Source organism: Hordeum vulgare, chromosome 4H (assembly GCF_904849725.1).
Source record: "Hordeum vulgare subsp. vulgare chromosome 4H, MorexV3_pseudomolecules_assembly, whole genome shotgun sequence".
NCBI classification, from domain to species: Eukaryota; Viridiplantae; Streptophyta; class Magnoliopsida; order Poales; family Poaceae; genus Hordeum; species Hordeum vulgare.
In genome coordinates, this window is record NC_058521.1 from 252958911 (window position 1) to 252983098 (window position 24188).

The window sequence follows — 24188 nt, forward strand, 5'->3', positions numbered from 1 at the left end:
AACACTCGATGATGATATAGTATTATTGGGTTATGTATGTTGGTGACTAAATGTTATTTGGAGTCCTGGATGAGATCCCGGATGTCACGAGGAGCTCCATAATGATGTGGAGGTAAATATGTATATATGGGAAGTCATATTTATGCTAACCAAAAAGTTTTGCTTTTTTCGGTACTGTACGGGGAAGCTTCCAGAAGGTTCGGAAACTTCCGGAGGAGTGTGGGAGTACACCAAGGGTTCCACCATGTCCCAAGGGCTAGCATGGGCTAAGGGAGGCGCCCTGGCCTTATTGGGCCACGCGCAGAAGTCCCTCAAGGCCCATGTGGCTTGGGAGAGGTGGAAAGTCCACCTCTCTATGGAAGGGAAGGAGGAGGACTAGGCGTCCACCACCTCCCCATGGTTGAGATCCTAGGGCTTGGAGGCCTTGCCACCACACCCCTCCACCTATATATGGAGAGGATGCGATGCCCCCAAGAGCACAACCAAGCCCTTGGTGCCTCTCTCTCTCTCTCTTCCATTACTCCGTAGCTCCTCCATCCTTGTTCTAGTAGCGCTTGGCGAAGCCCTGCTGACTTAGCTCCACCACCACCTCCACCATGTCATCGTACTCGTTGAGAACCCATCTACCAATCCTCCCTCGGTCACTGGATCGTGGAGGCGGAGACATCATCGAGCTGCACTTGTCCTGAACACGGAGGTGTTATCCGATCGACGCTTGATCGGGGTGGATCGCGATTTGATCATGAAGACGTACAACTACATCAATCGCCTTTTAATGCTTCCGCTTAACGGTCTATGAGGGTACATAGACACATTCTCCCCTATAATTGTTGTGCATCTCAATGGATAGATCTTGCGTGTGCTTATATTTTTTGTTTGCCATGCAATGTAACCAAATACATGGGAGCAACAAGGTTGATGTAGAGGCCCTTCATGATTGATCCCCCTCTGGGAGGGCACCGGAATATGACTTCAGATGGGATCATGGCCGAACAGAGACTTACATCGGCAGAAAAAGTATTTCATGATTGTTTCCCTGATTTTAGAGAATATATAGAGGCGAAGCTAGGGTAAAGGGAGCCAAAGGTGGTCCCAAGGCATCATGGCGCACCTTGTTCCCTTGGCAGCACCTCGTGTGGTGTTTGGCCCCCCTCCAAAGATTACAGGTCTTATTTCTGTCCAGAAGGAATCATCAAAATGTTTTGTGGCATTTGACTTCGTTTGGTACTAGGTTCCTCAAAAGCAAAAAACACATAGGCACTAGGTTAATAGGTTAGTGCCAAAAAATGATATGGAACAACAAATATATGCATATAAAGCATCCAAGAATTATAATATAATAGCATCAAACAATAAAACAATTACACATACGTTGGAGACATATCACTGCTCCATCACCCGCACCTTGCCCATCGGAGCAATGTGCCAGCCCAAGCGGGCGCATGGTTCAACAACTCGCCGCTCCAAGCCAGCCCGTGGAGGAGTGGCTAGGCGCTCGAGGACATCACGATGAGGAGCATGGAGGCATGGGCATCATCACTGCCTCGATGATGCCGCATTGTACCGTGCCTCCCGTGCATGCTACCGTGCCATCCATCGTCGATGACTCTGTATCCGCACCATGCCCGCGTAGAAAGAAGAAGGCATCGAGGAGGTGGCTGACAATACGTCCACGCCCGCGACCATGATCAAGGAGAATTAGAACACGGGAGGCCGCCATCGCTTGCGTCCCATGAAGGCCACCACTCAGGCGACGTCGGAGTGCACAGTCGGTGTCTTGCCCGCTTTCTTTTTTATCTTTGACCATCGTCAGCCCCCGGCCTTGGCTGCACGGAAGCTAAGGCACCCTTCTCTCCTCCGGCTGAAGCCGTGGCTGGTAGGTTCCACTCCAATGAGCGATGGGGAACCGAGGCACCCTTAGAGTGAAGCATATGCCTTTGGGGCTCCCAGTAGTCAAGCGGACTCCCGGACATGGGGAAGACAAAGGGATCCGTTGCGGCAAGCCATAGACTAGTGTGGTGTAACCATGTCATGGGAGTGGAGCTCTGCGCGAATGTACGTGCACATAGTTTTACCTTTTTAGTTAAAATATGTTCAAAATGTAACATTTTTGTCCGGTTTGTATGAAATCCGTCATGTGTATATGAAATACGATCGTGTCAGCACAAATTTTATCTGGTTTGAGAAAATTGTTGTCAAAACGTATGCGGCTACGGTTGGATGGCAGCCTCAGGCACATCGCATCTATGTCCGCGGACTAGCGCCCCCATGTGTGTGGACGGATTTGGGAGCAAATTTGCGGGTTGCTGTTAGAGATGTCCTCACCTCTTCTAAAGCATTATTGCTAAAGTGAGGTGCTAAGTGCATTATAAAGCTTTGCAACTAATCTCCCTGATGCATAGGTGCTTAGCTTTTGTTGCTCAGCTCCCCTTATTCAATTATCTAACAATTAAACTCCTTCATGCATCCGTTGGTAGCCATTTTGCATAGGTTCACATGCTTAGCACCATTTCTTTCCGGTGTCACCATAGTGCTCGCTCTCATCTTTAGTGGCGTTGCCACACCACTTTTTTTTATATGTGACACCATTAGCACCTATACACGATGGAGCACCGGGAATGGCCTTATAGCTATGTGACAGCCCGATGCCGACGTTCCAGAAGATTCCCCTCTCTCTTTTTTCCGTTTTCGTCGTGTGTCTATTTATATTTGTCGCATCATCATCGCATCATGCGCATCATCAGCATTGCATCGGCATCTCCGTTGCCGCTAGTTTTCAAAACTTGCATCCGGTGTTAGTTGCCGGTTAACGTTGTTGTTCGTTCTGAGTCCGACCGCACACGCACACGCCCGCGGCACCGTCGTAACTCTGTTTTCAAAGCGTGTATAAAACTTTCTCCAATTGAGCTGGAATTTGTCGCGCGGTTTTATTTTAATATAGGTAGGCCGCCTGTCGAATTCCGTCGCGATCGGAGGCCGTCTGGTACCCGAACGGTCGACCGTAGCGGCACCGTATTCCGGCTACCGTCGGACGTTTGTCGGTGTTTTAAAAATTCGTGCCGCGCCGCCCGTTCTCCCTCTCGTCTCCGCATATTCCCTCTACACGGCCGCGTACCCATACCCGCGTTCGGAATCGTCCGAATCCGACCCCGCGGTTGGATCCGGAGCGATATTCCGGTTAACCGAGCCCCCCAGTTGTCTATATATAGAGACCCTCTAATTTTCAGACAACCTCCCTCTAATCTCTCCTTGATTTCCGCCCCACCTACCATACCCTAGTCGCCACAGCCTGCCCTCTCTCTCCTCCCTGCGCCGCCGGCCCACCAGGTCCAAATCGGGCCCGGCCGAGCCCATCCGCCGCCGCCGCCTTGCCCGAGCTCCTTGCAGCTCCTCTCCAACGCCGCGCCGCCGATGGCCAGCAGCCGCCGCTGCCGGAGCGCGCTGTCCTCGGCCCCCGTGCGTCCTCGGCCGCGTCCGTCCCCCCAGTCGTCGTCGGTACCACCTCGCCCCGCAGCCCGGAGCTCCGGCCGCCTCCGTCAGCGTCGTCGTCCCGCCGTGCGAACTGCCGAGGTGCCCGTCCCGAGTCTGCAGCCTCCTCCGCCCGAGCGCCGCCTCCCGCCGGTCGCCGCCAGACCCGGTAAGCCGCCGCCGGATCCAGACGCCTGTGCCTCGCTGCGCCTCGTGGTGGTCCCCACTCGCCGGACGCCGCGGCAGGAGTCGTCGCGCCGCTGCTCGGGATCGAGAGCGCGAGACGCGAGCGCCTCCTCCTCCCGCGTGGGCCCCGAGCTGGCCCAGCTGGGACGGCCCACCGCCTCGCCTCCCGGCCCAGGTGGCCACCGCAGCCGGTCTCCCCGCCCAGCGCCTCGGCCGCTAGCAAACTCCCCCGCATGGGCCGGCCCATCCGGCGCCAACCGGCCGCCCCCCCTCTGCAGCAACGGGGCCAGGCCCAAGGTGAGTGCTCCTTATTTATTTTTCTTCTTCCCCGTGTCTCTATGCACCGCCAGAGCACATTTTAGTTAGGTTGTGCCCCCTGTCCGGCCCGTTAGCAATTTAGAAATTTTGGAATTAATATAAATTCCAGAAATTAGACGTAAAATAAAACGTCCGTAACTTTTAAACCGTTAGTCGGTTTGCGTCGTGTAATATATGGTTTTGAGGTAGATTTGCGCGTAGATCATGATTTTACAACTTGCATATTTGTTTGATTTAGTTTAGCGTGCCTAATGCCTAGTTTTACGTGTTGTCTCGATAGGTTCATTGCACGTAGTTATTTTTCACGCGTGTCCGGGTTGTTCGTATGCCGTAGAATAAATGTCCACGTTTTAGGGACCATATTTCTATGTATTTTAGAGCGGTCATTGATATTTTTGCGTGTAGAGATTTGCCACTAGATTATTTTTCGTGTCTAGGTTTATTTCCCGCATTTTCGTGTGGCTTTATTTTGTGTTGCAAACCCCACATATTTTATATGTTTCCGGGGTAGAAAAATCCATTGGATAATCCATTGGATTTTTCTGTGCAATTAGATTTAGCTTTTGAGCAAGTTAGTTCGCGCGATATTTTGCTATGTTGCCCTTTTGTTTAATTCGTAGGATTTATTCCGTGCGTCGTTTGACGGAGTTGTCAACTAGAGAGTTGATCTTGGATGTTTTGTTTAGCCCCTGGTATTTTTGGTTGCAATAGAAATGCATGTTTAGGTGTTGTTTGCTTGCTCTCAAGTTGCTAGGAATAGTGTTGTTTTAGAGGAGTTGAAATATTTATAAGTCTGAAATCTGTTATATTTTGTTGTTGTCTTGTCTTGCTTGCATCTTGTGATATGTAGCTCTTTTGAAGTTGGTCCAATGGAGTTAGTTGTACCCCTTGTGTTTCTCTAGCATGCTGTAAAGTTTCATGCCATTTGGAGTCCTTTAGCTTAGGTTTTTGCTGCTGTCAATATGCCTTCAGGCTGAAAACTGCACTTTCATGAGGTGTTATTTTCGCTAAGTCTGAAATAGTGTGTGGGAAGCCGTTTTGTGACTTCTTTCCCTAGTGTTCCTTGCTGCCATGCTAGTTGTTGTTAGTTGTTTGTACTAGTGCATTTTGCCCTCTTCCATGCCATGCCTTGCTTGAGCATATCGGAGTTGTGTATCCGTAGTTGTGAGGCGTAAGACATGCTATGTGGCTGATTTTGGCAGATTGTAGTGATTTCTTGTTTTGCTTGTAGTTTTCGAACCGTAGCTCCGTTTTGATCGTGTCCTACATGAAACTTGCTTATAATCTTGTGTAGTTTCTTTTTCTCTTGCTGGTTGTATGTTTTGAAGTGCTCGTGACCGCCGTTGCACACATATTGCATTCATGCCATCATATCTTGCGGTGCTTGTAACTTTTGAACCGTAGCTCCGTTGGAGATGTTCTTTATGTGTAGATTGCTTGCCTTGACGCGTAGAATCACGTGAACCTATTTGTTTTGCTGTTTAACAACTAATTAAAGGTGTTAATTCAGATCTGGACAGAATTGTAAATTAACATGTGAGGTCGTTTCGGAGGTGCTATATGACATTTCCGACCTCATTTAAAATGTCTAGATAGGTAGATTAATTGCGCTTCACCTCTTGCCATGTTTAACCACATTTAATATTGTCGTGTATCTAATCGGGATAGAACTAAATAATTAACGTGGAGTTTCGTCAATATGCAACTCGTTGCATATTGAACTTCACTTAATGTGTAGTTTTGAATGTGTGAAATTGTCATGCCGTGACTTGCATGTATTCAACTGCTCATGTATCATTTGTGTTGTGCATCGTGTGGTGAATTCCGTGTGTTGATGCTTGTTTCCGGTTTCTCCGTCTCGATAGAGTTCCGCAAGCGTGTCGGATGTGAGGACCCGTTCGACTACGTTGGTTCGTCTGGTTCACGGAGGCATTCTTCTTCCAAGCGGGATCTCAGGCAAGATGATCATTTCCCCAGATACCATTACTATCATTGCCATGCTAGTTTTACCGCTTCTATCGACTATGTCTCGTTACCTACCACATGTTAAATATTAGCCTCTCAACAATGCCATGATTACCCTCAACCTGTTCGACCTAGCAAACCACTGATTGGCTATGTTACTGCTTGCTTAATCCTGTTGATAGCGTTGCTAGTTGCAGGTGCAGTTGTTTCCATGTGAAAGCATGGGTTCCTTGTTATATCACCATATTAATGCTATTTAATTTAATGCACCTATATACTTGGTAAAGGTGGAAGGCTCGTCCTTTTTAGCCTGGTGTTTTGTTCCACCTTTGCCCCCCTTAGTTTCGGCTACCGGTGTTATGTTCCATAATTGAGCGCTCCTAACACGATCGGGGTTGTTATGGGGACCCCCTTGATAATTCGTTTTAGATTAAAGCTGGTCTGGCAAGGCCCAACTTTGGTTCTACATTTGCCCAACATAATAATTCTGTTAAATTAAAATGCATAGGGAGTTAGCGCTACCCGAGGAGTAATTTTACATAAACAGGGGGGCCAATGCTGATGGTGTTGGTCCCAAACGGTCTGCCTGCGGGGCCACCGCGAGGAAACTCGAGGTTTGGCACCTGTAGCTAGTTCCATCCGTCGTGTCCTGAGAACGAGATACGCGGCTCCTATCGGGTACGTCGACACGTCGGGCGGCCTTGCTGGATTAGTTTTACCTTTGACGAGATATCTTGTGCATCGGGATTCCGGTGATGCTTTGGGCAATCTCAGAGTTGAGGTTTTCCATTAGGGAATCCGACGAGATCGCGAGCTTCGTGATTGAGGATTTCTATGCGGCTTGTGGTAATTTGTGATGGACTAGTTGGAGCACCCCTGCAGGGTTAAATCTTTCGGAAAACCGTGCCCGCGGTTATGTGGCAACGTGGAAACTTTGTTTAACACTGGTTCTAGATAACTTGAAGTTAACTTAATTAAAATATGCCAACTGTGTGCGTAACCGTGACTGTCTCTTTCGTGAGTTCCTTCTCCGATCGAGGACACGGTGGGGTTATGTCTGACGTAGGTAGGTGTTCAGGATCATTCATTTGATCATCTGTAGTTCACGTCCGCTATGCGTAGATCTTCCCCCTCTTACTTCTTGTACTCGTAAGTTAGCCACCAAATAAATGCTTAGCCGCTGCTGCAACCTCACCACTTAACCATACCTCACCCATTAAGCTTTGCTAGTCTTGATACCTTTGGAAATGAGATTGCTGAGTCCCCTGTGGCTCACAGATTACTACAACACCAGTTGCAGGTACAGGTAAAGGTTACTTGACGCGAGCGCGTTGATTGTTCATTTGGAGTTGCCTCTTCTTCTTCTTCTTCTTCGATCTAGGATGGGTTCCAGGCCGGCAGCCTGGGATAGCAAGGATGGACGTCGTTCTTCTTTTGTCGTTTGTTTTCGTCCGTAGTCGGACCCTGCTCTTACTCCTGATGATTATGTAATGTACTGATGTGACACTGATGTAGCTTGTGGCGAGTGTAAACCAACTCATTATATATCTCTTCTCTTCAGTACATGTACTTGTAACGATACCCATTCTTGCGACACGACGAGATGCGCTTCTATCCCTGACGAGGCCTTCGTGCCAAATTAAGGATAGGGTCGCATCTTGGGCGTGACAAGTTGGTATCAGAGCAAGGACCGACCTAGGAGCCCCCTTGATTGATCGAACTTGGCCGAGTCGAGTCTAGTGAAAAACTATTTGAGTCTAGTTATATATCGGAGAGTAGGATTCTTTTTTCTCCTCTTCTATGCTCTCGTGAGGAATCTTGGCGTAATAATTTATTCTACTCCTCTTCTCACTCAAATTTTTTTTAGGATCACGCGGATATTTTTGGAATCTATATGATGCCGATGTGATGGAGTTCTGTCTTGGTGCCTCCTGTGTTACTTGATTTTCTTCCGGGGAGTTGAGCTCCAGGGGATTCTTGAACACATCGTTATCATTCAGATTTCTTAGTATCTCAGAATGAAGGATGTTCGTAATTGCTTCAATACTAGTAGTGGCGAGATAACCCCGATGTCCCCAGTACTGGTGCAAATTGTTCGGGGGTACTGCCATACTTTGTATCGTTGTGATCACGAGGGTCTGTTGTAGATGAAGGTCCGAGATTCTGGTCGTGTGTTGACGGATGTGATACAGGTGACGGGTTAGTATAGGAGTTGTGTGATATTACTCCTTGTATCCGTGTAACAGATTGCATGACCAGATATTTCGGAAATTCATAGGTGGGAAGTCAAGTAGTTTCTTATAGGGCAATCTTCCAACAAATGCATGATGTTAGATTGGGGTTCGACATCTAGTGGATTCGTTTGTTCACGGTCAACTTACAGCGGTACACGTTGTGTCTTAAAGAGTCCTTATAGCTTGTTACGACTCGGGGACGCTTCGTATGTCAGGTGCACTACCTTGCACTTGATGGCTTCTGTAAATCGTGCCCGTGCGATCTTGTCCACGAAAATATCGGACGAAATCTTTCTCATGAGTTTGTTCTGGCTAATGGTAAGCCGCACCCTTTGTTTTGTTGAAATATGGTAATTCAGTTGCTTCGATGTCAAGTGGTGATTTCAGATCTTTTCTAAGCAGTGTTCTCATATTCATATGAGAGTGCTAATCCTTTTGCTCAATCAATCGTCTTATCAATTATTGTCAACCGGTGTTGTCATTTCAATTCCATCCAACCGGTGTGCTTCTCTTCAGTGAATTCAATCCTTTCAAATTTTTGCAGATCATTCTCCCAATTATTTCCGGAGTTCATCTCATCTGTCCCAAGTCGTCTTTGTTTTTCCCCGCCCTCCCACCCTTTTCTTCAGTGATTGGATGTCATCCAAGTGCATTTCATTTCATTGTTGCTTCCGCTATCTCTTCTTCCTTTCGTAACTGGTGATTCATGGTGAACATTCTCAGGAGTCGAGTTCATCATTTCTTCATTTTGTTCCTTCCCGGTGAATTTAATTCAGTTGTCCGTGTTCATTTTATCCTATTCATCCTTGTAATTTTTCTCATTCTGGGAATTCTTATGAGTCTTCTTGTTATTCATTCCTCTCTTTTCTATCCGGAGCGTTGAAGTTATTTCAGAAGTTCTGGTTTTCAATCCTTCAGTTATTTCGAGGTGCTAACCTCATCTTGTTTTCTTATACCGGTGCAATATCTCTCGTTCTAAGAATCTTTTCAATGGTGGTTTCTTTTAGTGGGCCCATAACCCACAGGTTTGTCCAGGATCTTACCTGGCTCTTTAATCTTTTCCGGAGATCATTAATTCTTTTCAGCTATGACGTAAGTATGAATTTCATCAGTCATATCCCTTCTCCAAGATCAATTGGAATTAATTCTCATATTTGGCTCAACCTTTCATTCTTCTTATTCCGGAGTGCCTCAGCTTTTCTTGGTGTTGTTCCTCGTCATTATTCCCATCTTGCAAATTCGAAGGAGTGTTTCTCTCAATGTTGGTTCATTCTCTTGGAGAGTCGTCATTTCAGCTTGGTGCCATCATCTTAATTGTTCCAATCATGGGTATTCCTTTCTTGCTATCCGGTGCATTTCGGTATTTTCATTCTCGTTCCTCCGAAGGCCATCATTTCAGAAGATTCTTCGTTCTCAGCTTTCAGCTTCATCCTCAATTCTTCTCCATTGTTGTCTCTTCGTTCATCTCTCAATTATTCTGGTGCCTTGTTCTAGTTTTCTCTCAGGTGGCTCACGAGCTCTTCATTCTCATGTTTCTCCATTAATTCGTGGTGTTCCCATTCAGTTGTGAATTCTTACCGGTGCTTCCTTCAATTTTTGCCTCAAGTGGTGCTTATATCTCTGCCTCTTCAAGATTCTTTCAAGAAGAATAAGTTGTATGCTAATTTCGTTGCTCGTCATCAATTAAACTTGATGAAGGATAAGCATAACATAATTCTTATTCTTGTTCATAGTAATCTGAATTCTTCTTCCGGAGGACTCATGATATCAATTCTTTTCTCAAGTATCCGTTCTCTTGCATTCCCAAGTGCATTTGTTCTTCCTTTATCCTTTGAGGTGGTATTATAGCCTTCTTGTTAGTGTAGGAGCCTCAGAGAGTTTTCCTTTCAAGAATGAGATAATTAAACCCACCTCTATGATCATGAGATATTTCAACCCATGATTTCTTCATTGAGCTATCTTGGTTTGGATTTCACCTAAAGCTTTTCCTATGGATTATGCACTCATGGTGCTTGTCATTAATCCAAGTTCTCAATGTATCCTCTTAAGTAATTGTTCATATCTTGTTTCTTCCAATTTTTCCTTGTTTCTTTTGGTGGTTGGTTGTCACCTTATAACGTGAGATGATTTTCACAAGCCAACTACTATCTTGTTCTTTTGTTGTTGGTTTTCCAACTACTCTGTCAATTCTTTGTCCGGAGGCTCTTAAAGTCTATTGTGATGGTAGTTGTCATTCTCTCTTCATTCTCTTCTTCCGTATGAGCTAGTTCCTATTCTATTGTTCCGGAGGCTTTGTGATGTTGCTCTTTTGAGTCTAGCTTCTTGTTCTATCAAGATCATGGTGTTCCCTTGTTCTATTTAGTTGTTTGATATGTATATTGTCTATTTCTTCCACCTTTTCGAATTTTTTGTCCCATTTTCCTACCGAAGTGCTGCCGAAATTTTCCGTGAATTCTTGCTTCCTCTTCTTATCATTCCTCATCTCTTTGCAACCTTCAAGGATTGTTGGTTTCACTCGATTGTCAAAGAAGCGACTAAGTTTTTACCTCCTGTTCTTTCTCATCCTCTCCCCCTTTCATTCTTGGATCTCGGGGCGAGATCCTCTTGTAGTATAGCAGAGTTGTGACAGCCCGATGCCGATGTTCCAGAAGATTCCCCTCTCTTTCCGTTTTCGTCGTGTGTCTATTTATATTTGTCGCATCATCATCGCATCATCAGCATTGCATCGGCATCTCCGTTGCCGCCAATTTTCAAAACTTGCATCCGGTGTTAGTTGCCGGTTAACGCCGTTGTTCGTTCTGAGTCCGACCGCACACGCACACGCCCGCGACACCGTCGTAACTCTGTTTTCAAAGCATGTATAAAACTTTCTCCGATTGAGCTGGAATTTGTCGTGCGGTTTTATTTTAATATAGGTAGGCCGCCTGTCGAATTCCGTCGCGATCGGAGACCGTCTGGTACCCGAACGGTCGACCGTAGCGGCACCGTATTCGGGCTACCGTCGGACGTTTGTCGGTGTTTTAAAAATTCGTGCCGCGCCGCCCGTTCTCCCTCTCGTCTCCGGATATTCCCTCTACACGGCCGCGTACCCATACCCGCGTTCGGAATCGTCCGAATCCGACCCCGCGGTTGGATCCGGAGCACGATTCCGGTTAACCGAGCCCCCCCGGTTGTCTCTATATAGACACCCTCTAATTTTCGGACAACCTCCCTCTAATCTCTCCTTGATTTCCGCCCCACCTACCAAACCCTAGACGCCACAGCCTGCCCTCTCTCTCCTCCCTGCGCCGCCGGCCCGCCAGGACCAAATCGGGCCCGGCCGAGCCCATCCGCCGCCGCCGCCTTGCCCGAGCTCCTTGCAGCTCCTCTCCAACGCTGCGCCGCCGCCGGCCAGCAGCCGCCGCTGTCGGAGCGCGCCGTCCTCGGCCCCCGTGCGTCCTCGGCCGCGTCCGTCCCCCAGTCGCCGCCGGTACGACCTCGCCCCGCAGCCCGGAGCTCCGGCCACCTCCGTCAGCGTCGTCGTCCCGCCGTGCGAACTGCCGAGGTGCCCGTCCCGAGTCTGCAGCCTCCTCCGCCCGAGCGCCGCCTCCCGCCGGTCGCCGCCAGATCCGGTAAGCCGCCGCCGGATCCGGACGCCTGCGCCTCGCTGCGCCCCGTGGTGGTCCCCCCCCCCTCGCCGGCCGCCGCGACAGGAGCCGTCGCGCCGCCGCTCGGGATCGAGAGCGTGAGACGGGAGCGCCTCCTCCTCCCGCGTGGGCCCCGAGCTGGCCCAGCTGGGACGGCCCACCGCCTCGCCTCCCGGCCCAGGTGGCCACCGCAGCCGGTCTCCCCGCCCAGCGCCTCGGCCGCTAGCAAACTCCCCCGCATGGGCCGGCCCATCAAGCGCCAACCGGCCGCCCCCCCTCTGCAGCAACGGGGCCAGGCCCAAGGTGAGTGCTCCTTAATTTATTTTTCTTCCCCGTGTCTCTATGCACTGCCTGAGCACATTTTAGTTAGGTTGTGCCCCCTGTCCGGCCCGTTAGCAATTTAGAAATTTTGGAATTAATATAAATTTCAGAAATTAGACGTAAAATGAAACGTCCGTAACTTTTAAACCGTTAGTCGGTTTGCGTCGTGTAATATATGGTTTTGAGGTAGATTTGCGCGTAGATCATGATTTTACAACTTGCATATTTGTTCGATTTAGTTTAGCGTGCCTAATGCCTAGTTTTACGTGCTGTCTCGATAGGTTCATTGCGCGTAGTTATTTTTCGCGCGTGTCCGGGTTGTTCGTATGCCGTAGAATAAATGTCCATGTTTTAGGGACCATATTTCTATGTATTTCAGAGCGGTCAATGATATTTTGGCGTGTAGGGATTTGCCGCTAGATTATTTTTCGTGTCTAGGTTTATTTCCCGCATTTTCGTGTGGCTTTATTTTGTGTTGCAAACCCCACATATTTTATATGTTTTCGGGGTAGAAAAATCCATTGGATAATCCATTGGATTTTTCTGTGCAATTAGATTTAGCTTTTGAGCAAGTTAGTTCGCGCGATATTTTGCTATGTTGCCCTTTTGTTTAATTCGTAGGATTTATTTCGTGCGTCGTTTGACGGAGTTGTCAACTAAAGAGTTGATCTTGGATGTTTTGTTTAGCCCCTGGTATTTTTGATTGCAATAGAAATGCATGTTTAGGTGTTGTTTGCTTGCTCTCAAGTTGCTAGGAATAGTGCTGTTTTAGAGGAGCTGAAATATTTCTAAGTCTGAAATCTGTTATATTTTGTTGCTGTCTTGTCTTGCTTGCATCTTGTGATCTGTAGCTCTTTTGAGGTTGGTCCAATGGAGTTAGTTGTACCCCTTGTGTTTCTCTAGCATGCTGTAAAGTTTCATGCCATTTGGAGTCCTGTAGCTTAGGTTTTTGCTGCTGTCAATATGCCTTCAGGCTGAAAACTGCACTTTCATGAGGTGTTATTTTCGCTAAGTCTGAAATAGTGTGTGGGAAGCCGTTTTATGACTTCTTTCCCTAGTGTTCCTTGATGCCATGCTAGTTGTTGTTAGTTGTTTGTAGTAGTGCCTTTTTCCCTCTTCCGTGCCATGCCTTGCTTGAGCATATCGGAGTTGTGTATCCGTAGTTGTGAGGCCTAAGACATGCTATGTGGCTGATTTTGGCAGATTGTAGTGATTTCTTGTTTTGCTCGTAGTTTTCGAACCGTAGCTCCGTTTTGATCGTGTCCTACATGAAACTTGCTTATAATCTTGTGTAGTTTCTTTTTCTCTTGCTGGTTGTATGTTTTGAAGTGCTCGTGATCGCCGTTGCACACATATTGCATTCATGCCATCATATCTTGCGGTGCTTGTAACTTTTGAACCGTAGCTCCGTTGGAGATGTTCTTTATGTGTAGATTGCTTGCCTTGACGCGTAGAATCACGTGAACCTATTTGTTTTGCTGTTTAACAACTAATTAAAGGTGTTAATTCAGATCTGGACAGAATCGTAAATTAACATGTGAGGTCGTTTCGGAGGTGCTATATGACATTTCCGACCTCATTTAAAATGTCTAGATAGGTAGATTAATTGCGCTTCACCTCTTGCCATGTTTAACCACATTTAATATTGCCGTGCATCTAATCGGGATAGAACTAAATAATTAACGTGGAGTTTCGTCAATATGCAACCCGTTGCATATTGAACTTCACTTAATGTGTAGTTTTGAATGTGTGAAATTGTCATGCCGTGACTTGCATGTATTCAACTGCTCATGCATCATTTGTGTTGTGCATCGTGTGGTGAATTCCGTGTGTTGATGCTTGTTTCCGGTTTCTCCGTCTCGATAGAGTTCCGCAAGCGTGTCGGATGTGAGGACCCGTTCGACTACGTTGGTTCGTCTGCTTCACGGAGGCATTCTTCTTCCAAACGGGATCTCAGGCAAGATGATCATTTCCCCAGATACCATTACTATCATTGACATGCTAGTTTTACCGCTTCTATGGACTATGTCTCGTTGCCTACCACATGTTAAATATTAGCCTCTCAACAATGCCATGATTACCCTCAACCCGTTCGACCTAGCAAACCACTGGTTGGCTATGTTACTGCTTGCTTAACCCTGTTGATAGCGTTGCTAGTTGCAGGTGCAGTTGCTTCCATGTGAAAGCATGGGTTCCTTGTTATATCACCATATTAATGCTATTTAATTTAATGCACCTATATACTTGGTAAAAGGTGGAAGGCTCGACCTTTCTAGCCTGGTGTTTTGTTCCACCTTTGCCCCCCTTAGTTTCAGCTACCGGTGTTATGTTCCATAATTGAGCGCTCTTAACACGATCGGGGTTGTTATGGGGACCCCCTTGATAATTCGTTTTAGATTAAAGCTGGTCTGGCAAGGCCCAACTTTGGTTCTACATTTGCCCAACATAATAATTCTGTTAAATTGAAATGCATAGGGAGTTAGCGCTACCCGAGGAGTAATTTTACATAAACAGGGGGGGACAGTGCTGATGGTGTTGGTCCCAAACGGTCTGCCTGCGGGGCCACCGCGAGGAAACTCGAGGTTTGGCACCTGTAGCTAGTTCCATCCGTTGTGTCCTGAGAACGAGATACGTGGCTCCTATCGGGTACGTCGACACGTCGGACGGCCTTGCTGGATTAGTTTTACCTTTGACGAGATATCTTGTGCATCGGGATTCCGGTGATGCTTTGGGCAATCTCAGAGTTGAGGTTTTCCATTAGGGAATCCGACGAGATCGCGAGCTTCGTGATTGAGGATTTCTATGCGACTTGTGGTAATTTGTGATGGACTAGTTGGAGCGCCCCTGCAGGGTTAAATCTTTCGGAAAGTCGTGCCCGCGGTTATGTGGGAACGTGGAAACTTTGTTTAACACTGGTTCTAGATAACTTGAAGTTAACTTAATTAAAATATGCCAACTGTGTGCGTAACCGTGACTGTCTCTTTCGTGAGTTCCTTCTCCGATCGAGGACACGGTGGGGTTATGCCTGACGTAGGTAGGTGTTCAGGATCATTCATTTGATCATCTGTAGTTGACGTCCGCTATGCGTAGATCTTCCCCCTCTTACTTCTTGTACTCGTAAGTTAGCCACCAAATAAATGCTTAGCCACTGCTGCAACCTCACCACTTAACCATACCTCACCCATTAAGCTTTGCTAGTCTTGATACCTTTGGAAATGAGATTACTGAGTCCCCTATGGCTCACAGATTACTACAACACCAGTTGCAGGTACAGGTAAAGGTTACTTGACGCGAGCGCGTTGATTGTTCATTTGGAGTTGCATCTTCTTCTTTTTCTTCTTGGATCTAGGATGGGTTCCAGGTCGGCAGCCTGGGATAGCAAGGATGGACGTCGTTCTTCTTTTGTCGTTTGTTTTCGTCCGTAGTCGGACCCTGTTCTTACTCCTGATGATTATGTAATGTACTGATGTGACACTGATGTAGCTTGTGGCGAGTGTAAGCCAACTCATTATATATCTCTTCTCTTCAGTACATGTACTTGTAACGATACCCATTCTTGCGACACGACAATATGCGCTTCTATCACTCACGAGGCCTTCGTGCCAAATTGAGGATAGGGTCGCGACTTTGGGCAAACAGATCAAAATTGACAGCAAAATTGCCAGCCCACCACTCTTTGAGAGAGACGAGAAGTGAGACGAGATACAAGGTGAGCTAGGTGCCGCACGGAGGCCAATAAATATGGTGATAATGTGAGATGGACTATCTATAATATATGATGTATTAATAGTACTCTCTCCGTTTCAGTATATACGTCCGACACATATATTTAGGTCGTTAATTTGATCAACTTAATGAGAGACATATATTACAAAAAATATATCATTAGAAACTTTAAATGTTTTATCTTTAATGATATAATTTTTATGTTAAATAATATATTTTATATAAGTCAAATTGACGACCTAGGTACACGTGCATGCCTTATAAACTGTGACGGAGGAAGTACTTCACTTGTGTGTAATGTTTCGCACTCCTCCGATGTAAATGTGGAGAAGATTACTTTTATCACAGAATTAAATAAATTAAGAGTGCACACGCTCCACCGTTGTTCTTGGCTCCTTATCGGTTGTCAGAAATCTTTCTTCTAGATGTTGAACATCTAGCATCCGGGTCCATATAATCATGCAAGAAATTAGAGATCTCCCCTAATAATAAAGCGCCGAGCGCTTCTGTCGTACGTCGTCGGCAGTTTTGCACAAAACCCCTCCATTTCTGGATATTAAACCCGCAGTCCCTATGTGGATCTGGAAAAAATGTTTCCTCTCTCCCTCACTCGGTCTCCCTCTTCCCTGCTGCGAGGCTGCCGCCATGGGAGCCCGAGCTCAAAGCTCCGCCGTCGGCCACCTCGCCCCGTCTCTGGCCAGATCCGAGCTGGAGCCGCTCGGATCTGTTGACCCCAACCCGGATCCACCTCGCCCCGGCCTTCTCCGGCCTCGCCTCGCGAGGGTCTGCGCTCGGGAGTCGTGTGCGGTGAGGGAGAGGAGAGGGACGTCGCGCGCGAGTCCGCGTCGTGGGCAGCTCCTGCTCCTGGTGGCGCCGTCGCGGGCTCACGGTGCCCGCCGCCGCCGCCCGCCGCGCGCGAGTCCGCGTCGTGGGCAGCTCCAGCTCCTGGTGGCGCCGTCGCGGGCTCACGGTGCCCGCCGCCGCCGCCCACCACCACCAATATTCCATCTCGCCCATAATAAAGTGGTTGAGTAATCGGACCCCGCCCTCCCTCTCCTTCGCGCGCGCCTCCGACCAAGGTGATCCTGTGATATGCTATTATTATTTAATTACATGCAGATTCGTTTGTATTCCGACACCTACAACTGTTTCTGAAGTTAGCTCACCTGTGGTTCATAGTTCTTCGCCTTGCTGCATGTTTTGAAAAGAAGCCCGACTATCTCCAGCTGCATAAATCCGCGACATGCACAAAAACGCATTAGCCATGTGCAAAGTACAAGCCAAACATTGCACAAAAGATCGAGGGCGGAGGTTGAGAAGATGGCAGTTACCTTGGTGTTGGGATCTTTAAGCATGGTAAGAAGTTTAACAAGAACATGATGGCATAGGCCGTAGGCCTCCCCTCGTGTGGACGACCGAGCCGCCGCCCCCTTTCGGTAGAGGTGCGCTGATTCACATAACTCCTCAGGTTTAAGCACATAAATCTCCAAGAAGAAAGCGGGAATGTAGTAGTCGACCAGCGTCATGCACTGTGAGAAGATGAAAGCCAGTTAGTTTACTGAACTTTGAACTGTGCTGTCCAAGGCAGGCATTGCCATTTATCGACACCTGCTGTCTCAGAGGACCAAGACTTGCACACCTGTGGTGGAGGACACTGAGAATCTCAGTTTGGGTTTCTTTTTGTCGCAGGTAGACCAGAGCTTCGGTTGAGTATTGCTCACACAATACACACAGCTTTCCGTTTGCCGAAGTTAATCCTGCCCCTTTGCTTGCAAGCGGGAAGCTTTCCTGGGCTGAAATGGATACAGCAGAGCAGCTTGATCATAACTTATAAGCTCAACACTCAAAACTGTGGAACTTGATTTTTTATAAGGAGAGGGGTGTTTAGCTGAAGATGTTCTGAGCATAATTTGTTACAGCAGGATCACACTTATCTTTATGAGTACTATAAGTGAGAGTTCAGACTTACATAATCAGTAAATGGAAGAAGAATTTACATGCCCAAATTGTGACTACTTCCAACTAAATATATCTCATAGACAGCAACTCAGCAAGTAAAGCAATTATTAGTTTCTTACAATACAGGCATCGGCAACGTGATCCATACTACCATGTGTCTTTGCAAGATCAAAGAAGAAAAGCAGATGCAGGATTATTTATGGACAATCTTCTCGTAAGTAGATGCAGGATTATTTAGGGACACTCTTCTGGTCAAAAATAAAAAAAATAAAAAGACAGTGTTCTGGTCAAATATTGAGTTGCAGTTCTTATCATAAGGTGAGCACTCAAAAACAATGGAACTTCAATTTTTGCAATGAGAGGGGTGTTTAGCTGAAGATGCGGTGAGCACAAGTTATCACATCTGGATCTGAGTGTTCTTCATGAGAAACCATAAGTGAGAGTTCAGACTTTCAGAATCAGTGGATGGAAGCAGAATAACATGCCCTAATTGTGACTACTGCTAGCTAAAGATATCTAATAAGCAGTGGGTACACAAGTATAGTTTATACTACGACACAAGCATCAACAACACAATTCAGACTTCTATGTCTTTGTGCGACTGAGATGAAACAGAAAAACAGACGCAGAAATATTTCTGGAATCAGAACAAAACCAAATTGAAAGATAGTACTCCATTAGTATTTTGGTAAAAAATTAAGTAGAAGTTCTTCGTACATACTCCATATTATAGCAAATATCACATATTTGAGATGGTTTTCTAGCAAGTATTTTCTAGAAAAGTGGATTTATGGCATATAATTGCCGCATCCAATCGGTCTACTTAGCACTATCAGCATGGAGACCATTGAGACATGAAGAGAAACTCTTGCATTCGTTCTTGCAACGAATTCACAACTTACTCAATATGCACGCATATCGATCTGCGCTCCCCTTGTATGCATCTCTGCTTTCCGCAACCGCGGCGGTAAAGGCCAGCGCGAGCAGCAGAAACGCAAGCATCCTCGTCGAGCAAGCCATCGCCATGCCTGCTCACAAGTTTGCCAGGCAGTTAATTTGGAAAATCAGAAGTCCAGAACCAAATAGGGAGATGCCCCCAACAGATATGAACGTGTGCACCAGATAGCCCTGCCCCTTTTGCTAACCCCAGTCCCTAAAAAGTCAACACATGCATGATGCATATTTGTAGTGCATACACGCGTTTTGAGCACCAGATTCAGCTAGGCTTGTTCCTGTGGCACCACCGGAACAAGCTTCCGTCCCCGTACCAGAACAAGGCCCGACGAGATCCAAAACGTACAGCGGTTGCTACTCGAATCGAGCCTCGCTCGGCAGATGCAGGATGAACTTGGGAGTAGTAAAAATTCTCTCAGGGGAATCGCGAAGCAGCTCACCTGGTTGACTCGCTCTGCCCCCCGGCTCCCCTCTGCGTCTGATTTGCTCTTGGAGCGGGGGAGGGCAAGCTCGGGGAGTGAAAGTTGCAAGAGTCTACCTGAGGCCTGACTCCCGAGTCCGACTCCTGAGGATGGATGGATGTAAGCGGCGAAGAAGGGAAGAAGACAACCTTTCTCTCCCTAATAATCTCCCCTAATAATAATAAAGCGCGCACGTTTCTGTGGTCCGTCGTCCGTCGTTTTACAGAAAAGCCCTCGCAGTTTTAGGTAATTAATCCGCAGTCCTGTTTTAAGTCACAACGAACCGTTTTCTGTCATTTTGCAGAAAAGTCCTCATAGTTTTTAATAATCAACCCGCATTCCTCCCGAGCTCCTCCATGGCGACCAGCCGCTCCATGCTCGAGACCTCGCAGCACGCCGCCGGCCCCTCGCATGCATCTCGCCGGGGAACCACCATCCGCAGTCGAGCCACCCCGCGCCGGCCACCGGCCTGCAGCCAACTCCACTCGCCGGCCCCAAGCGCCGCCTGTACCGTGCCGCCCTCTGCCTCGATCTCCGTCGCCGCCGCCCCGATCCGGTCCGGGGGAGACCATCTCCGCCGCCAACCTGCCACCGGAGCCTCGCCGCCCTCTCCCCTTGCGCCGGTAGATGATCTGAATGCAGTCAGTTCGTCAGAGTGTGTCTGTTGGTTGTCCTGTCGGTCTCTGTAGTGCCGATAGCAAACACAATTAGCTTGTACTGTATCAGTTTGGATAAGATCAGCCACTGATGCATGTCTACCGCAGCACAACTTAGTACACATAATCAGATGTCACCAGCTTCCTATGGTCAGAGGAGAGCTCAACAAGAGTTTAGTTGCAGGCGTCTCCAGTGTTACCTGGGAGATTAGGGATAATGAGCTCTAGCAAGGAAAGATGGAGCAGTATGCTAATATGGTATTTGCAGAAATAGGAGTGTCAAAAACTCATACCTCCTTAAAAACTGCATTGTATGTGGATGCTTTCTATTTTTGTTTGTGGATATATACCATGGATGTGTTATCAGTAATTACACACAAGGATTATTCTACAGGTTCGATGTTGCTGGTGCTGGGGCCTCCTTGAAACGATATTCAGACCCCTTTTTCTCTAAGATGGGGCAGACTTCCAACATGATTGAGCCGGATTACTTAAGAGAGAAGAAGCCCCGTAGGATAAAGGTAAGTAATACAAGCTCAATTACTGCCCCCCTAAATACCACTGACATTATTTCAGCTCCATCAACCATCTTATAAAACTATGAGGTTCCGCAACCTTTTACAACGTTATAACTGAAAGCATGCTGAAAGTATTGACTGATCTCCGGAAGTTGCAACATTTACCAACAACTGATCATTGTGCTACTACCTTTTGCAGCTGGTGGAGTAATGAGTTACATGAAGAACGGAAGCCAGAATTCACTGGCTGCAGGAGGCATATCAGCCCTGGTGCTGTTCTTCGTTCACACTCAACAAGGAAACATTGTGTAAAATATAGTGGTCGGTGTGATACATACCTCTCGTGTAGCCGCAGCAGGCGACATTGGAGTGCTCAACGGATGATCTTCTACCTCCGGCGAAGTCGGCGCTTCTTTCTCCGACGAACTCGACGGCGACCTTGGATGTTTCGTGGACAATTGACCCGATGGAGATAGTTTCGTGGCAATTGACCTGATGCAGATTTCAGCCAAGGTGGTGTTCTTCTTATAGCATCCAGCAACAAACGAGGAGAAGGGGCAAGAACGGTGGGTTCATCTGCTCACCAATTTTCTGAAGAGCTTCAACGATGCAGTATTTGAGTCACTAATTTTTGCTCTCAAAGTGTGAATTCTGTATTCTCTACTGCAAACCACATCATCATTAAGGTCACTTCTTGGTTGAATATGAATGCAATGGGATTGTTGGTTCTCTCCATCTGAATCTGGTCACCACCAGCTTCTTATGGCATTTTAATATTTCTCAGCAAAGAAAGTTAATTCCTGTAATTTTTGTTTGGATCTTCATACCGTGTAGTGTGCAGAGATTGAAATAGGTAGGGGATTCCAGCCCCATTCGTTCTGTTTCTATTTCGTGTTACAACCTGTCCACAAATTTAGCATAGCTCCTCTGCAACAATATATCAATCTTGGACAGCTACCTCTGGCCTTCTTTACCACCAAGGGGGGAAGCGTCCAACTGTCTCCATCTGAAGAGGTGCTGCTGTTCAGATCCTATAAGTTTTACTATCTCTCATGTTTGCCTTTGGTGCATCATGAATCCATGATTCGGTTTTGTAATATTTTCAGTACTGCTTCTGAAGAGGTGTTGTTGGTGCCTATGGTCATGGGCTTCATGATGAAAATGGAGCCGGGAGTGATCCTCCTGTTATTCTTATTTTTGGTGTTTATGCAAAAAACATTCTCTGAAATTAAGAGTGTGTTTTCATCTCTGTTCTAAAACTATGTGGATGGCTCAGTTTTAGTTTAGTTCAAATGGTTGTAGAACTGCCCACTGGTCAACATAAAAGCTGGCTAATTTTCAATAAATAAATTATTCGCCAATTCACAAGAAAATACTTGAAAAATGTTCGTAATTTAAAATATTGTTTGGAATTTTAATGAAATGTTTATAAATAGTAAAAAAAATCCTGATTTTAAAAATGTTCACGAATGATTGAATGTATGCAGTTAAATGGTAATGCTTCTGAGTCTTTCTGATTATATACCTGAGTAAATTTTGAAGAATTAGTTGTCGGGGTGAATCGGAATATTATAGTATATTTAAATTTTTTTATTGAAATTCAGAATAATTCTTTGAGTTACCAAGTTTTTTGACAACCATGATTTTTTTTTAAAAATATGAACATTGTTTCTACTTTTGAATTGTGAATAAAATTAAAAGAAGAAATATTTTCTTGCATTTGTGAACAAATTTTCGAAATTATGCGATGAGATATGAACATAATGTGGTCATCGTCATTTAAGATGGTGATTTTTTTCCGTTGCAACACACGGGCCCTTTTGCTACTAATAATAAAGTGCCGATCGCTTCTATCGTACATCGTCGGCAGTTTTGCACAAAACCCCTCCATTTCTGGGTATTCAACCCGCAGTCCCTATGTGGATCTGGAAAAAAAATTTCCTCTCTCCCTCACCCGGTCTCCCTCTTCCCTGTAGCGAGGCTGCCGCCATGGGAGCCCGAGCTCAAACCTCCGCCGTCAGCCACCTCGCCCCGTCTCTAGCCAGATCCGAGCTGGAGCCGCTCGGATCTGTTGACCCCAACCCGGATCCACCTCGCCCCGGCCTTCTCCGGCCTCACCTCGCGAGGGTCTGCGCTGGGAGTCATGTGCGGTGAGGAAGAGGAGAGGGACGTCGCGCGCGCGTCCACTTCGTGGGCAGCTCCTGCTCCTGGTGGCGCCATCGCGGGCTCAAGGTGCTCGTCGCCGCCGCCGCCCACCACGCGTGAGTCCGCGTCGTGGGTAGCTCCTGCTCCTGGTGGCGCCGTCGCGGGCTCATGGTGCCCGCCGCCGCCGCCGCCCACCACCAATATTTCATCTCGCCCGTAATAAAGTGGTTGAGTAATCGGACCCCGCCCTCCCTCTCCTTCGCGTGCGCCTCTGACCAAGGGGAGCTCCGTCGTGCCCCCTGCCGAAGCCCGCCGTTCGCGAGACGGGCTCGTGTCGCCGTGGCGGGGCGCGAGGAAACCGGCCCCACCGCTCCCGTGGCCGCGGCCGCCCTGCTCTTAGGGCGGAGCTTGGGGAGGTGGTCATGGCGTGGCATGGATGCGAGGAATTGTAAGGGGGTGGGGAATGTACAACAGAGGCAGCCAATGGCGTAGGACGATCCGGTTGTGTCTGCACAGTGGCTGCAGCAGCACCTAGGCCAGCCCGACATCAAGGTGAAAGAATCTCTCATCCGCCTCACGTTTCCCCCTTCGATTCAGGAGGATATATTACCTCCTTTTTTCGCGAGCGTTTCAGAAGCAGTAACAACAACAACATGTTCTTGATTTCTCATCATCCAGTTTATTTATCCACATGAGAAGCAACCGAGACTTGATTAGTACAGTATTTACCACTATTATTCTACTCCGTGTCATGTTGTTTCCCTATCATTATTGTTCTGCCCAAGAAAACATTAAGAGGCCACAAGAACCTGTGCTATTTTTCATATCACATTTGACTTCTTGGTTCAGATACTTGATGCTTCCTGGTACATGCCACACGAGAACAGGGACGCATGGCAAGAATACCAGGTTTCTTTATGGGTCTTCTTTGCTATAAACTCTTCACCCCTTTTGTGCCAATGTTTCTCCCGGTTAAGATGTTCAGATATGCTCAGGTGGAAAATCAAGGAAGAGCATATCCATGTTTACTTATTAGTTTGATCTGCCCTTGTTGTGTCATCTCTGATTCAGTTGCTATTGAGTTTGTGTTGTTATCTTAAAAGAATATTTTTCTCACTTATGATGACTAGATAACTGCCTGCATACTTTGGGGAGTATGGATGACTGTCATTTTCTATGTGCTTACTCTGCTTATTATCTGCATGTATAATGTTCTTTGCACGAGCATGATTTTCTATGTTGTGAAATAAGGGAGTAAGTTGTAGCTGCCCTACACGATGGTTGGTTTACGTTGATGGAGATGATTGTTTAATCGGGGTGTTTTCACCCTTGGCCTTCAGTACAACACAAACATGAGATGTAGTCTTAACCCTCCACCTAACAGGCTAACACAGATCTTTCATGTGTTTTCTAAATAATAAAAGTATCAAGCATTTGGTTTACCGGTTGTAATAGCTGTTTTAGGTTGATGTTTCACTGGACCCGATGAAGGAGTTGGGAAGAGTAATATGTAAGTGAAAATTTTGACGGGGCATGTCTTGGTTGTGCTCTGGTATTTTCCACACATAAAACTTGAAGTGTAGTTGTTCGCATATTCCCCATTTTCTTCTTGTCGCTTGAGAAAATCAAACGATGCCTACAAATACACAGA

The 24188-nt window shown here is 46.9% G+C and overlaps 1 protein-coding gene and 1 long non-coding RNA gene across 4 annotated transcripts; one reads left to right on the forward strand and one right to left on the reverse strand.

Moving 5' to 3' along the window:
• Nucleotides 1–871: 871 nt before the first annotated feature.
• On the reverse strand, nucleotides 872–19368 carry LOC123448475. 3 transcript variants are annotated; one of them, XM_045125390.1, is made up of 7 exons: nucleotides 19198–19368; nucleotides 18706–18831; nucleotides 17453–17637; nucleotides 17176–17373; nucleotides 17011–17070; nucleotides 16790–16939; nucleotides 16178–16708 (listed from the first exon to the last, which is right to left on the reverse strand). In XM_045125390.1, the coding sequence occupies exons 2-7, from the start codon at nucleotides 18827–18829 to the stop codon at nucleotides 16451–16453; spliced, it is 975 nt and encodes a 324-aa protein (XP_044981325.1). In that variant the 5' UTR covers nucleotides 18830–18831; nucleotides 19198–19368; the 3' UTR covers nucleotides 16178–16450. The 3 variants fall into 3 exon arrangements, with proteins under 3 accessions (XP_044981326.1, XP_044981325.1, XP_044981328.1); XM_045125393.1 differs by having other exon boundaries at nucleotides 16634–16708; nucleotides 16790–16929; XM_045125391.1 differs by lacking the exons at nucleotides 16178–16708; nucleotides 16790–16939 and adding an exon at nucleotides 872–1227.
• Nucleotides 19369–23002: 3634 nt separating this feature from the next.
• LOC123446357 lies at nucleotides 23003–23711 on the forward strand. Its single transcript, XR_006631328.1, has 2 exons — nucleotides 23003–23089; nucleotides 23387–23711. It is a non-coding gene; the product is annotated as an uncharacterized LOC123446357 (long non-coding RNA).
• Nucleotides 23712–24188: the final 477 nt, after the last annotated feature.

What these genes read in the sequence shown, in the direction of transcription:
- LOC123448475 (XM_045125390.1), bottom strand. Translation starts at nt 18,829, where the DNA reads ATGGCGATGGCTTGCTCGACGAGGATGCTTGCGTTTCTGCTGCTCGCG. An exon ending in TCGATATGCGTGCATATTGA is followed by an intron (nt 17,638 to 18,705) that starts GTAAGTTGTGAA and finishes TATCCATTTCAG; the next exon opens with CCCAGGAAAGCTTCCCGCTT. An exon ending in TTAAAGATCCCAACACCAAG is followed by an intron (nt 17,071 to 17,175) that starts GTAACTGCCATC and finishes GGATTTATGCAG; the next exon opens with CTGGAGATAGTCGGGCTTCT.